The sequence below is a fragment of the Tursiops truncatus genome, chromosome 9 (assembly GCF_011762595.2).
Source record: "Tursiops truncatus isolate mTurTru1 chromosome 9, mTurTru1.mat.Y, whole genome shotgun sequence".
NCBI lineage: Eukaryota > Metazoa > Chordata > Mammalia > Artiodactyla > Delphinidae > Tursiops > Tursiops truncatus.
The window spans coordinates 32,111,582-32,127,751 of NC_047042.1; the positions used below are offsets into that span (position 1 = coordinate 32,111,582).

Sequence of the window (16,170 nt, forward strand, 5' to 3'; positions counted from 1 at the left end):
TTTAGGCCTATCTGTATTTCTTGCAGTCTTTCTTTCAGCAGCTTTAAAAACAAAATAGTTTTATGCTGAAGTTTGAACTTCCTAATCCAATCCTAATGTTATATTGATATATAGCTAAAATGTTACACATAGCATATATTTTATCTATATACATGTACTTAATTTTATTAAAATACATATAGGAAACACAAAACCCTGTGGATTACGTTTCCACTCAACAAAAATTTTAAACAGTGCCACAATTATACTGTTAACTGGAAACACAGCTACTGTTTCCTTGAAAAAAGTTTTACTGTGGTAAAAATATTGTTTTTATGGAACATTTCAAATATCATAAGCGCATGTGAAAATTCCGCTTGACTATCACCCAATTTTCCTGGTTGACTTCGTAAGAGAATGTACAATGTACTTAAGGCTTGAGTATCTGTATTTAACTGTGGGCAGCATAGTGATGCATGATTTATCAGGAAAATACCTTTTCTATTTAAAGAGAATAGATTTTATGTCAGTACAGTCTAATACAAAATATGTAATTTGCTAACTCATTTGCTAAATCAAATCCTTATTGTAAAAAAGCTGTTATATATATGTATATGCATACATAACTTGCTTTTCTGGGATAAAGTACTATAAACAGCATACTGATTTCTTTCTTTTTATACATGAAAACTTGATTATTAAAATTCTGTAATCTAGAAACCCTATTAATTGGAACATTTTCCTCCAGGAGAAATTCTCCTAGCAGTTGCCAAACTATTACCTTAGACAAAAACGAAGGTTTGTACCATCTTCCTTCCTCCCTTGCTCTGTGTTTCTCTCTTACTATTTGCACTTGAAATCACTCTCAGGTACCCAAAAATAAATTATTTCATTGCCACCTGCTTCAGAGAAGAACACAGCCTAAGACGTACACTAATCAGCAACCCTTAGAAGAACAGAATACATGCCTTAAAAATCCTGCTACACAATTACAAGTTGGTTGTGTGTGAATCAAACATTATTGCTTGGGCAGTAAATACAATAATATGTAATTCAGATGTATTGAAGAATAAAGTATTTATTTCTTGTACATACCTGAAGTCTGCACTCTTTAAGCATCTGAAATTTTAAATAAAAATAAACAAGCTATGCCATCTTTTTTTCTTGATATCTTGACTTTACCATGAACAGCATCGTGAACTATACCTTATTATATTTAGTGTTGTGCTGAGCACTGCTTCAACTTTCCTAACTTATTACACCAGTGGTTTTATGTCAACAATCTATGATATTCTGACATAAACTGCAGCAAGATCTTTTTTGACCCACCTCCTAGAGTAATGAAAATAAAAACAAAAATAAACCAGTGGAACCTAATGAAACTTAAAAGCTTTTGCATAGCAAAGGAAACCGTAAACAAGATGAAAAGACAACCCTCAGAATGGGAGAAAATATTTGCAAATGAAGCAACTGACAAAGGATTAATCTCCAAAATATACAAACAGCTCACGTAGCTCAGTATCAAAAAAACAACCGAATCAAAAAATGGGCAGAAGACCTAAATAGACATTTCTCCAAAGAAGACATACAGTTGGCCAACAAACAAGTGAAAAGATGCTCACCATCACTATTTCTAATAATGCAAATCAAAACTATAATGAGGTATCACCTCACACTAGTCAGAATGGTAATCTTCAAAAAATCTACAAACAATAAATGCTGGAGAGGGTGTGGAGAAAAGGGAACCCTCTTACACTGTTTGTGGGAATGGAAATTCATACAGCCACTATGCAGAACAGTATAGAGGTTCATTAAAAAACTAAAAATAGTACTACCATATGACCCAGCAATCACATTACTTGTCATATACCCAGAGAAAACCATAATTCAAAAAGATACATGCACCCGCAATGTTCACTGCAGCACTATTTACAATAACCAGGACATGGAAGCAACCTAAATGTCCATCAACAGAGGAATGGATAAAGAAGATGTGGTACATATATACAATGGAATATTACTCAGCCATAAAAGGAACGAAATTGTGTCATTTGCAGAGATGTTGATGGACCTAGACTCTCATACAGAGTGAAGTCAGAAAGAGAAAAACAAATCTCGTATATTAACACATATATGTGGACTCTGGAAAAACGGTAAAGATCATCTTATTTGCAAAGCATTAACAGAGACACAGATGTAGAGAACAAACATATGGATACCAAGGGCAAAGGGCAGGAGGTGGGATGAATTGGGAGATTGGGACTGACATATATACACTATTACGTATAAAACAGATAATTAATGAAAACCTACTGTATAGCACAGGGAACTCTACTTGGTGCTCTGTGGTGACCTAAATGGGAAGGAAATCCAAAAAAGAGGGGATATACATATATGTACAGCTGATTCACTTTGCTGTACAGCAAAAACTGACACAGCAGTGTAAAGCAAATATAATCCAGTTAAAAAAAAAAATCTATGATAAAGTAAAAAGCATTACTTTTTTGGTATTTTCTTTGACTCACTCTTGGCGCCTGGTTCCTGGTTCCGAGTATGAAGTTCCTACAAGTCCAAGAATCAAACTTGTACTATCACATAAAAAATAAAAAAATATAGAAAAAGTTTACTACTTGCATTATCCCTTTTATACAATATCGTTCTGATGCTTCCAAATGTGCATTTTTCACATAACTGAAGTTTACATTTTTAGTTTGATGCAAATCTTTTGAAAAATTTATTCCTTACTAGTCTTGTTTGGCAGAGTAGAATAAATTTAACTGTTTCTTGATTCAGGAATTGTTAATGAACACATATTATTACACTAGCCATGTCTTTACCTTAGGGTTTTACTATACAACGCGATCTACCCAAACACTATGTAAGCCTTGGTCGCTACAGATTTAAAAAGAATTTTTGGCGTCTTCTGTTAGTAGATCAATGTACTTCCCTGCTGCCTAACATCCCCTGCCCCTCACTTGGCCATATCTAATCTGTCCTGGGTTTGGAAATCTGTTAACTGAAGTTGTTATAGTAATGTATTCATTATGTCCATTAAGGTTCTGCATGAGATTTGCAGGGCTCTCCCAAGAGGAAAAGACAATAGCTTCTGCTTATAGACTGCGGCATCTATATATATGGCATACATTGCTTCTTAGTGTTTCTGTAAGCTTAAGAAACATCTTAATTATGTTTTCGTTTTTAGGTCTTCCTACAATTTCCTAACATTTACTGTTTAAAAATATTTAAGTAAAAAATGTCCCTAAATCAAATTTTAATTTCCATACATGTCTAGAGCAATGGCTACAAATTAACATGAAATTTGAATTGGTGTTCTTTGGTGGTACGTTCAGAGAAATGGTGACCAGATCTTAATACCAGGAATTATGAAGAGTTGCCAATATGTTTTCTAGTGAGAAGCATTTACTTTCCAGTGTTCATCATTATAAAAAGGTTGATAGTTCAAACAATTTATTGCTGTTTTATAGCATACATAATTAAATGAAGAAACATGTTAAACTCAAGGGAATTTTTAATAGGTTACTTGCAATTGTTATTGCAGGCAACAACTTGTACATGATTTTATTTCCAAATCCACAAAAAACAAATTTTATACAAATCAGCACTGTAAAAATGTCAATTACAGCCCCAGAGGCTTTGCTGGCAGAATAATTGTCTAAATTCTAGGATATGGGAAACAGGTTTTTTTCTGGACTCATCTTTTTTTTTTTTCTTTTTTTTTACAAAAAAAAATTTACAAGTGAAATGTTACTACAAAACTTTTTATAAGGAATTTTTGCAAAACATTTACATTTTACCATCAACTATTTCTGTTTTAAAATCATTATGTAGATTTAATACCCTATGCTGCACATCAATTTATGTGGGATGACAACTTAGTGACATGCATAAAAAAACACCACAAGGCCTTAAAATGAAGACTTAAATACAAATATTGTTGCAATAAAACAGTTATAAAATTGAAAAATAGGACCTAAACATCATGCTTATCTAAGTTTGACAAATTAACTTTTTCTCCTAGATTACACACTTTTATTACTGCTCTCATGAGAGTGTGATAAATAATGACTTAACATCAAGTTCTAATGTAATCAGCAACACATACACAAACCTAACCAAAGAAAGTATACTGTAAGAAAAAACTATTCTAACACTGGAGTTCTACCATGATAAATACATAGCTTTGCACTGATAATTACAATAAAGAAAAGTTTTATAACAGTGGCAAAGGGAATGAACAGTGAAATGTCATTAAACAAGACTCTACTGCACATCTGTGCCCTATTACTTATAACAGCTATATCCCACTGAGTCAAATAAAGGACACTGAAATTTACGATTCTTATAAGACAGAAGAGTGGATTCAGAATGGTATGCAGAACAGACTGTCAAAAGATTTCTAATTTCAGTGGTGAAATGTGCACCTGCTAACACAAATTAATATATTTTATATGCTATAAAGCTATCCAAATTCATTTTGTTAAATTTATAATAGGCCTCATTGTTGATTAAAAAATAACTTCGGTTTCTGAGGAGCATACATAGGTATGCATTAAAATTGGTTCATGGAATAATGGTGCAGAGAGCTCATACTCGGTATTAACAACAACAAAAAGTGTCACTCTGAGGAAACATGATTCAAACATTACGAAAGTTTCTTTGCATAAAAAAATTTATAGCACTGATTGTGTAGCATAATGATAGATAAAATATATATTTGATGTTTCAGCTCCTATATAATAAAATTAAAATTAATACTACCAAATGCTCCTCTGTACCAAACAAAGCAACAAACTGATTCTGATGTTTTAAAGCCAGATACATCAGTTGTTAAGAGTACGTTAAATAAAATATACAAAACAATTTACAAAATCCAACTAAAATTTAAAGACTTTGTTACAAGTCTACAAAAGCTTTAAGAAACTTGAAATTTATAACCACAGTGTAAAAATTTTTTTTTCCTTTAATCTCAAAGCTTTTTTATACAAACTGAAAGCACAAAAGACCTTCAGTTTTATATAACGCTACAAAGGGCTGGCCTAAAGTGTACATAGTGTAAACAGTGATCATTACAGTATTTCTCCTTCATCAAAAATACAAGAAACATCACAATTTCGGAAGAGATTTCGCATGAGTAGTACTTTTCCTGAAATAATAGGGAATGCACAAGAAAACATACACCTATATTCAAACAGTCCCCAAACTAATGGTGTTAATAAACCGAGCAGTTAAAAACTTTAGTTTTCAAATGGTCAATTCCAATTCCATTATAATTCTTTGTAAATATATTTTTAAACTATTAAATATCTTACTAATATTTAAGCTACTGGTATACTCCCAATTTTTTTTATATGAAACTTTTGGCCATCTTTCCTATTAAGACCCTTGTATAAACAATGAAATACATTTTTTCTTTAGTCACTTAATTGAAATTATTCTGATTTTTAAAAAATAATTTTTGTTTCATAGTATCACATCTGTTATATATTTGTTAGGCTGTCTTCTTAGGGAAAATTCAGTTATTGGCATAACATAAAGACATTACTGTGTTATAAATTCTTAATCAGCCTCTAACACAGTGCTAGAAATAAAATGGGATTCGCTAATTTTTAGTAAAGAGGAAAACAGAAATTGTAATGTAGTTAAAAGATAATTTTCTGCTGGCCTTAAAAAAAGTGTGATAATTCTTTCTTTGGCTACCAAGTCAAAGCATAAAGAATTTTGCACATTGTCAACATAATTCATATTTACAGAATATGAAACTACAGAATGATTTAAACTCTATGCAAATATTTCCAATATAAACATTTAAAATGAACTTTGTGGTTCAACCTAGGGTTAGGAATATAATCAATCCTAACTTCAAAACCTTACCTGTTAAATTGCCTCATTTTATTTTTCTGAAGCTATTATGAGTTTTGTTTTCCCCCCAGTATTTTCCTAAGGTTTCAATCTAAAATTTAACCTAAGGTTTAGCTCTAAGTTCCTCTTGTGTCTCCAAATGGAGAAAGTACTTGGACTTCACTGATTGTCTGCATACGCACTACTACAATGTAGTGGTAATAAAGATCTGAGATGCCTCTCAGATTACTTTTTTGGAACTTACCTAATTCAACTGTTGAAGAACTTCTAATATTTAGAAAAGACGGCCAAAACTATTTTCAGTTGATTTTCCAAAAATCAAGCTAAGGAAATAAAGTATTATCTCTATCATCAGTTAACTATCAGTTTTCTGTGCTACTGCAAAAAAAAATAAATCCACATAAATTATTACTGACTGAATTTATAACAAAGTACTTTCAAAGAAAACAAGTCCAATTAAGGTCCAGCCTACAAACTACTGAGGTCTGTCTTTTTAAACATGTTAACACATGATGTTAAGAGAGGGGAAGATTCAGTTTAAAGATAATGTGATAGATCTCCAAATAACTACAACGTATAATATGGAGGAAATACTTTTCTACCTGTTTCCAGTACATCTGTTTGCTTTTTATATTTTTAAAAATTCAACACTTCATGTGCTGACCCAAAATCTTGGAATACTTAAAGAAGCCAAGAATGAAAACATGATTTCCTACTTTGTAATTCACCTGACCAGCCCATTTCCAGATTTTCAAATGTGTGTAAACTTAAGTGCAGCACTAGAGGTCTCTGTTATAAATAACTTTTCAGAATTCTTCCATGTTGGTTGAAACATTGGGAGTTGCTGGGTTTGAATCTTGAGAAATGGCTGCAACTGTGACAATTCTTGGGGAGCCAAGCACCTCTGTTACAGATGAGTCCAGTTCTCCGGAGGTAACAATGGCAAGAGCTGTCCCACCACCTTTCTTATTCTGGTGCGTTTTGACATGTTTGGAGAGATGATCACTCCGCATAAATCTTTTAGAACATTCCGGACATTCAAATCTCTTTTCACCTAAACAGAAAAATAATAAATGAATAGTAATTCACTTTATCTAAATTAAATTATAATTTAAAATAATTTCTCTTCTGGTCATACTATACTTTTGAGTAGTTGCAAAATACTTCATGTTTTTATTTTAAAATGCCATCCAACACACAGTGCAGTACATGACTTTAAAGTCATGATTCTGCTAAGAACTGAAAATAAAAGCTGTTTCCTCAGTTTCCTTATCTACAAAATAAGAGGGTTTTCTAACAGATGATCTCAAAAATCTCTTCCAGGTATAACAATACATAATGTTCAAGGCTCATATCCGCCCTTCCTTAAAAACTATTGTCTAGGTTTTGAATATAATGCCTAGAGGCAGGAAATATCTTAGAACTACTTCAAATAAAATCAGTTAATAATTTTGTAGTGTACTGAGTTTCTTCACAAGGCAAAAATAAGAGTGGGGCAAACACTACATTTCAAATTTAACAGAATTTTTAGGTCTCACAGAATTAAGACTATTAGATTCTCGTACACGGAGTGATCCTTATATATTCTCTCTCTAAGTTATAAGATAGTTCTACTGGAACTAACTACTTCTGTATTTCAGAAAAAAGTCCTTTCATTTTGTGTATAATGGGTGCAGCACATAAAAATTTGGTTAATTGGTATATTGTCACGTTCATAATGGATAAACTATTAGCTTTAGTCCTTCCCTTAAAATTGTTACTTAAGGGAAAGAAGCAATATTTTTTCCCAGTCTGATAGTAGAACTTGGATAATAAGAATATTCAATTCAGCTGGCTTCTTTTACCTGGCCCTGCTTTTGACTTACTAATAGAAAATCTATAGTGTCCATGTCAGATATTATCCCCTATTCTTTGTTTTATTTTAAAAAATTGCATTTGAGGTATCTCATTGAAATTTTCTTCCTCTTTCAGTCTTGAAAAATTAAATGAAAGGATAAATAAATAGTTGAGACAAAATTCTTAAAGACATTAAAAATAAAGGCAGTTAAGGTTTAAGGTAAAACGACTTGCATCTTATGAATGCTAACAGCCAGACAAGGGCTAAAAACAATTAAATGAGGGTTTATGTTTAGGATCAATCCTGAACTCTTTTATCTTTCAAGTTTCCCATTTTACTTCAAAAGAAAAATTCTAAGTGTAAAAATTTAAAAGCTGGAAGAAATTTTAAGGATCTTATTTTACATTTTCATTTTATAGATAGTAAGTTGGGGCTCAGAAATTAATTAATTTGCTTGGGAAACATACAATTTATTAATATCAGAGCAGAATTCAAGGCACCTGGTTTCTAGTTCAGGCTTTTTGTACTGAATCACCTGTAGTAGAGACCTCTGTTCTTTTACAGCAACAGTGGCCAAGAATAATCAGAAAGAAATCAGGTAAGTGATGGCTTGAAGGCACGAGATCATTCAGTAAACACTGAATCAATGGGTGATCAACTTGTACACACTGGCTGTTTAATAAACATTTGTTAGCTGTGATATTCATGAGCTCAGTCATTTTTCAACAAATATTTGTGGAACATCTGTAATGTGCCAGGCACTGGTGATACAAATCTGAACAAGTCAGAGTCTCTGATTTTAAGAAGCTTCCGTTATCTTGAGAGAGTCATTTGTAACCACATGGAGCTACTGGTACCAAATGAGAAAGAAATTCAAGTCCCCACCTACTCAGCAGGAAACTGTAAGATAAATGAGAAATGATGGGGACATGGTTTGTGTGTGGACTTTCTAGTCTACTCCTAAGAGGTGTGGGTATCCAATTAATTTCAAGCAATGAAAGTTGGATAAAATCTCAAAATAAGTAAATTATGTTGTACAATTCAACTATCATTAGGGGAATGACATTTCAGTTTATTAACCTTTTCCACAAAGAAGTGTGTTTTCTATGGTGTAAGACAATTTCTGAATTTCTTACCTCTTAGCAAACATTATCATTATACTTTATAATATATGGATACAGGGAGGTACAGGGTTCTTGTACTAACTAAATACACTATAATATCTTTTTTGTATTTATAATTATTTTAATTATTTTTATAATTATTTTTAGTAGGGTTAATACTTTTTATAATTAATGCAACTAATTATCAAAACTGTTGATATTAGTTAGTTATGGTGGGCAAAGTGCCCCAATCCCCCACAAAGATGTCTGTGCCCTAATCCCTGGAACTTGTGAATACGTTTTATTACATGGCAAAAGGGATGTAACTAAGTTTATAAAGGTTAACAAAGGGAGAGTGTTCTGAATTACCTGCGTGGGCCCAATCTAATCACATAAGTTCTTAAAAGGAGACTGCTTTCTTCAGCTGGAATCAGAGAGACGCAGCAAGAGAAATCAGAGAAATCAGAAGTGTGAGAGGAACTTGACCCGCTGTTGCTGGAGGGGTGCCACGTGGAAAGTGTGAGAAGGAACGTGGGTCACCTCCAGGAGTAAATGCCAGCCCCACTGCCCACCTGCTGACAGGCAGCAAGAACACAGGGACCTACGCCCTACAACAGCAAACGCTGAATCTGGCTGATAGCGTAAGTCTGGAAGCAGATGCTCTCCCAGAGCCTTCGGGGCGGGAACACAGCCCAGCCAACACCCTGATCTCACCTTTGTGAGAGGCTAAGCAGAGGACCCCGGCTGAGCCTACTAGGACTTCAGACTTAAACAAACAGTGATATAAAAATGTGTGTTATTTTAAGCTGTTAAATTTGTGGTAGTTTGCTGTAGGAGCAATAGAGAACTGATAGTTATATAAGACACAGTCTTGAAAAAGGTAAAGCCTAATTAAAAAAAAATTACAGCTGATCTGTTACATGGATCAAGATCTGTGAAATATCTACATCACAAGTATCAAAAGCATATCAAGAAGAAATTCCAAATTTTATTTCTCTAAGAAAATCTCAAGGATGTAAGCAAAATGATTTTGGTTTAATACACTGAATATAGGGGAAAAATTGCTTATTTCACCTATATTATTAATAAAATGCCAAGCTGTATTACACAACTATTAAAATATGGTAGTATTTTAAAAGGATTTAAGTAGAAGATTCATATTTAGAAATTATGTAGATTATTTGCTAACATGATGTTAACAGTAATTTCTCTCAGAAAAAAAATTTGCTGAGATTTTCAAATGGAATCATAGACTTGAAAGGATAAACGGAACTAAATCAGATCTTTTAAGCTTTATGTATTTGAGGTACCCATCAAGAGCCAATTATCTAGCTGCCACAGTTCTGCCTACAATCTCATTTTCAAAGTGTTACCCTCAAACTTAAGCTAATGTAATATATAAAACATACTTTATGGATTACTGATGTTATTTCTACGTTTGTCATTTGATAACATACCTGCATATTTATCAATTAAAATAATTTCAGGAGTGAACTGAGGGCCTATATTAGTTTCCAAGGGCTACTATAAAAAAGCAAAAACAAAAAATCACAAACGGGGTAGCTTAAAAACAACAGATATTCTCTCTCTCACAGTTATGGAGCTAGATACGCCAAATCAAGGTGTCAGTAGAGCAATGCGCCCATCAAAGGCTCTAGAGAAGAATACTCCCTTGCCTCATCCTAGCTGCTGGTGACTTCTGGCAATCCTTGGCATTCATCGGCTTGTAGGTGCAGCTCTCCAATCTTTGCCTCTGTCTTCACATGGCCTTTTCCCCTGTGTCTCTGTGTCTTCTCCCTTCCTTACATGGATGCCAGTCATTGGATTTAGGGTGCACTAGGTCCTAAATCCTAGACACTAAGCATAGTATGACTTCATCTTAATTCATCTCATCTGCAAATAACTATTTCCCAAGAAGGTCACATTCACAGATACTGGGGATTAGGACTTAAACATATCTTTCTGGGAGGCACAATTCAACCCACTACAGGGACATTTTTAAATGTCTGGCATTTATTACAGCTAAGTAAAAAACACACCCTTTGCTCAATGAATAACTTTCAACTAAACGTCCATTTGTAGCATATATACAATTTCTTATCAGACTTTTATATATAACTCACTCTACAGAAATCATATTTTGATTTGTTCTAAAAAACCTCATTATTCAAACTGAGAAACCTGTAGTCCCTGGATCCCTCCAATGTCTATCAGGAGGGACCTATCAGTCCCTCCTGGACACTCTCCCTTACCTACTCAGCCTAGAATATCTAAATGAATCTTTTCATAAGTGCACTCAATTCTCCTCTATCATTACCTGTGGATAAAAACAAATTAAAAGCGGGAGGAATGATAATTTGAGAGAATTTATATGGCTCAAATTTTCTTGAAGTAGAAGACAGAGTAAGGGAAAGTTAACTGGGAGTGACAAGGGAATTCAGAAGACTTAAGGAGGTTTAGGTAATTGCTAAGGTAATGAGGAAGCTGAAAAAAAGAATAAGATTGATAGGCTGTCTGAGAGACTGGATGAGATTTGAGACCATAAATTTGTAGATATCAAATGTGCATCACGAGTAATTTTTCATTTCTTCCTTCAGCAATTATCTACTCAGATATAGAAGCCCTTTGGTCATTTCATTATAAACACTTTTTTTTGTTTGTTTGTTTTTTGGGGTTTTTTTTGCGGTACGCTGGCCTCTCACTGTTATGGCCTCTCCCGTTGCGGAGCACAGGCTCCAGACGCGCAGGCTCAGCGGCCATGGCTCACGGGCCCAGCCACTCCACGGCATGTGGGATCTTCCCAGACCAGGGCACGAACCCGTGTCCCCTGCATCGGCAGGTGGACTCTCAACCACTGCGCCACCAGGGAAGCCCTAAACATTTTTTTAAAAGGCAATCTTATCTACTCTAATGGTTTTAACTATCATCTATAAATGGATAGGTACATCAAGATCCAGATTCCTAAACTATGAATTTAACATCTCCAAGATGTGCCATAGAAAGCATCATTCAACATGTCGCAAACAGAACTCATTAACTTTCCAATCCTTATAATTCTCAGAAATAAAGGGGAAAAGTCCCCCAAACTATGAAAGAGGTAATGTCAGTAAACATGGTGATCTCCAAAAATCCACTCCTCTGTGAAAGGAATCAGAAACTGGGAAAAAACAATCAAATCAACCCTTTCAGACTCTGGAAATTAATCAAGCGTTCCAGTAACTCAGGGAGTGTTTAATAAAGAAAATGTCTGAATCTTGGTAAGAAGAGCAAGTTTTGTGGTGTTTTAACTTGCCTAGTTCCATTTTCTACTCCCCAGCAGCCTGGTAGTCACCAGAGGGAACAGAACAGAGCTGGAGCCCTTTCAAAACTTCTTTCCCAAAGAATCATCATTGTTTCTTTGGAGGACCCCACTTAAAATACTTTTCTATTTAACCTTCCTTGGAAATATCCAATGCAAAAAGTCTTCTTCCGGGGTAGAGAACGGCATGTGTTTGTCTAAAACAATTATAGGAAAGTGTTTTAACTTCATGGATGTCCAAAACAATGAATAATACTTGGGCCAAACAATAAACAGACTAAACAAAAAGCTTAAAAGAAAAAGCTGACATACTCCTTGGAATCTAGAAGGCCACATACATGCTTAGGGCTGTGAGTCTACTCAGGAAAGGGCTGAGAAGAACCAAACTCTCACTTATGCCTATCCTTTGAGGTTCTGCAAAAGCAGAAAGTGAAGGCTATGGTAGCATTGTCAACTGTCTGGCTGAGTGTTGATGGGGGCTCCAACATGCACACAAAGCCTCTCAGCAAAGAGGGAGAGACTTATTGGTCCTAGGTTTTTAAAAGAAAGAATATTTGGGGCTTCCCTGGTGGCGCAGTGGTTGAGAGTCCGCCTGCCGATGCAGGGGACACGGGTTCGTGCCCCGGTCCGGGAGGATCCCACATGCCGCGGAGCGGCTGGGCCCGTGAGCCATGGCCGCTGAGCCTGCGCGTCTGGAGCCTGTGCTCCAGGACGGGAGAGGCCACAACAGAGAGAGGCCCGCATACCGCAAAAAAAAAAAAAAAAAAAAAAAAAAAAGAATATTTGAAGAAATGATGGCTGAAAACTCCCCAAATTTGATGAAAAACATTAATATACACATTGAAGAGGCTCAGTTAACTTCAAGTAGGTTAAGTGAAAAGAAATTCACACTGAGACACAATAATCAAACTGTTTAAAGCGAAAAACAAAGACAGAATCTAGAAAGCAGCAAAATAGAAGTGACTCATCATCTACAAGGGATCATCACTAAGAAAAAAGCTGATTTTTTTCATCAGAGATCACGGAGGTGTGAAAGCAATGGGATGATATATTCAAAGAGATAAAAGGAAAAAACCTGTCAATCAAGAATTCTATATACAGAAAAATTATCTTTCAAAAATAAGGATAAATTAAGATGTTCCCAGATTAATAAAAACTGAAGGAATCTATCACTAGCACATCTGCACCTATAAGAAATACTAAAGGGAGTCCTTCAGGCTGAAATGAAAAGACACTAAATGATAACTGGAATACACATGAAGAAATAAAGAACACCAGGTAAAGTAACTACATAGATAAATATAAAAGACAGTGTAAATGCATTTTTTACTCATTTTTCCTGCATCTAGTTCAAAACACAACTGAATAAAACAGTAATTACAAATCTGTGTTGATGGGTACAATATACAAAGATGTAATTAGTGAAAAAAACAGCAGAAGTGGAGGCAGAGCTATGTAGGAGAAAAGCTTTTGCGTGCTATTGAAATAAAGTTGGTATTAATCCAGACTAGACTGTTTTAAGATGTGAACTGCAATCCCCAAAGCAGGCAACCACTAAGAAAATAACTTAAAAAAACATACATACATACATATATATATATATATGTATGTATGTATATATATATATGCATACATATATACATACACATACATACATATATTAAAAGAAATTACAAGGTAATTAAAATAACACATGAGCAATATTTGTTTAACACAAAATGTCAATAATGGAGAAACACAGGAACAAAAAAGATAAAAGACATGAAGACAAATAGAAAACAAATACCAAAATGGCAGAAGTCCTTAGCAGTAATTGCATTAAACATGAATGTATTAAACACTCCAATCAAAAGGCAGAAATTGACAGACCGGATTAAGAAAAAACATGATACAACTATATGCTTTCTACCAGAGGCTCACTTTAAATTCAAAGACATGAATAGGCTAAAAGTAAAAGGACAGAAAACTGATACACTGTGCAAATAGAGTCGGAATGGCTATATTAATATTAGAACAATAAGATAAAAATTACTACTAGAGACAAGGATACTTTATAATAATAAAAGTGTCACTCCACCAAGAAGATATAACAATTAGAAACATGTATGTACCTAACAACAGAGACCCAAACCATAAGAAGCAAAATCAACAGAATTGAAGGGAGATAGACAATTCTACATTATACCTATCGCTTTCCTGTATTCTCCATTTCAACTGGTAGCAGTCATCATTGGTACCTTTCATCTCTTTTCTCACATCTAATTAATCACCAAGTCCTGTCAATTTTATTACACAAACATCTCTTAAACTGGTCCCAAATATACCTTACAACTTGTTTTAGTTGGTATCTTACCAAAAGTCCTTACTGTCTTTGCTGATTGGTCTCAAAATTATTCCCTATAAATTTATCCTCCATACAAATACTAAATGGTCTAAAATGAAAAGGTGACCATCTAATTATCTGCTGAAAACTTTCAATGGTTCCTCATTTCCTATGGCTGCAGAAAAGAACAAAATCAAATAGTACATAACATCCTACTGACCTCTGCCTACCTTTTCTGTTTTACCTATTGCCACAAATATCATGGTTCCCAAACACTGAACTGCTTGTAGGTTCTGACATATCATACTTTCTTTCTTGTATGAGTTAGATTCTAGTCCAGGTGACTCTACTCCACCTCCCAGTCATATAATTTTAGGCAACTTCTCTCTCCAATTCTCAGTTTCTTCATTTTTAGCTGGGAGTAACAGAAATACCTACCTCATATTATTGCTCAAAGGATAAAATGAGAAAATGGATTTTAAAAAAGCATTTAGAAACCCAGCACACTGAAGGGGATCAGATACGTTAACTACTACTGTTACTGCCTGTCTGTATTTGTTTACTGCTTCCATGGCTCATTCTTCCCCATTACTAAATAACTCAACTTGGCTCAAGGAACTAAGCTTCTCATTAGTCCTTATTTATAAAATGATGGAATTGCACAAAATCATTTTCAGGAGTCCCTCTGGCTCTAACTCTTATCTTTTTTTTTTTTTTTTTTGCCTTACGCGGGCCTCTCACTGTTGTGGCCTCTCCCGTTGCGGAGCACAGGCTCCGAACGCACAGGCTCAGCGGCCATGGCTCACAGGCCCAGCCGCTCCGCAGCATGTGGGATCTTCCCGGACCGGGGCACGAACCCGTGTCCCCTGCATCGGCAGGTGGACTCTCAACCACTGTGCCACCAGGGAAGCCCAACTCCTATCATTCTTGATAAAGAGACATGTTTCATGACATTGAGGCATATGCATGAGGCTGAGCAGGAAATTCTTTGGATTGTTAAAATAAAAATAAACTAGAAAATCTCTCTCCCTGTTTAGACTGCAATTTCGCAAAGATAAGAGTTGTCTCACACTTCTGAAAATGTATTAATTTACATACAGTAAAATTCATTCTTTCTGCTACATAGTTCTATGAGTTTTGATAAATGCATTAAGTCATGTAGCTATCTCCAAAATTCAAATGTAGAAGAACTGCTGTCACTTCCAAAAACTCCTTCATGATGTCTCTTCAGTCAAACTCCCTCCTCCATCACACACTAGAAAACACTGATCTGTTCACCTTTTGTATAGTTTTGATTTTTCTATTACATCATACAAATGGAATCATTCAACAAGTAGCCTTTTGATGCTGGATGCTTTCACTTAGCATAATGCATCTGAATTTCATCCATGTGGTTGTGTGTATTAATAATTCATTCCTCTACGTTGGGGAAGAGTACTCCAATGTATGGATATACCACAATATTTCATCCATTCACCAGCTGAAGGACACTTGGGGTGTTTCCAGTTTGGGTGATTATAAATAAATCTTCCATATATATTCAAAGGTGAGGTGAATACTTGGGAGTGGATGCAAGGTCATATGGTTAAGTGTATGTTTTAACTTTTATAAGAAAATTCCAAAATGTTTTCCAAAGGTGCTGTGTCATTTTGCATTCCCACCAGCAAGGAAGTTCCAGTTCTGCAATCTCCCCGGTACTTATAATTGTCAGGGTTTTGGTGTCCTTGTTTTTTATTTTAGCCATTCTAAT

At 34.7% G+C, this 16,170-nt stretch overlaps 1 protein-coding gene across 2 annotated transcripts in view; it reads right to left on the bottom strand.

Moving 5' to 3' along the window:
- Positions 1-3,490: 3,490 nt before the first annotated feature.
- Positions 3,491-16,170, bottom strand: part of SP4 (Sp4 transcription factor) — a 71,836-nt gene continuing 59,156 nt past the window's right edge. For both annotated transcript variants that reach the window (XM_073809640.1, XM_019928423.3), the window contains one exon: positions 3,491-6,913. In XM_073809640.1, the coding sequence (XP_073665741.1) occupies positions 6,767-6,913 (147 nt within the window). In that variant the 3' untranslated portion in view covers positions 3,491-6,766. The remainder of the gene's footprint in view (positions 6,914-16,170) is intronic.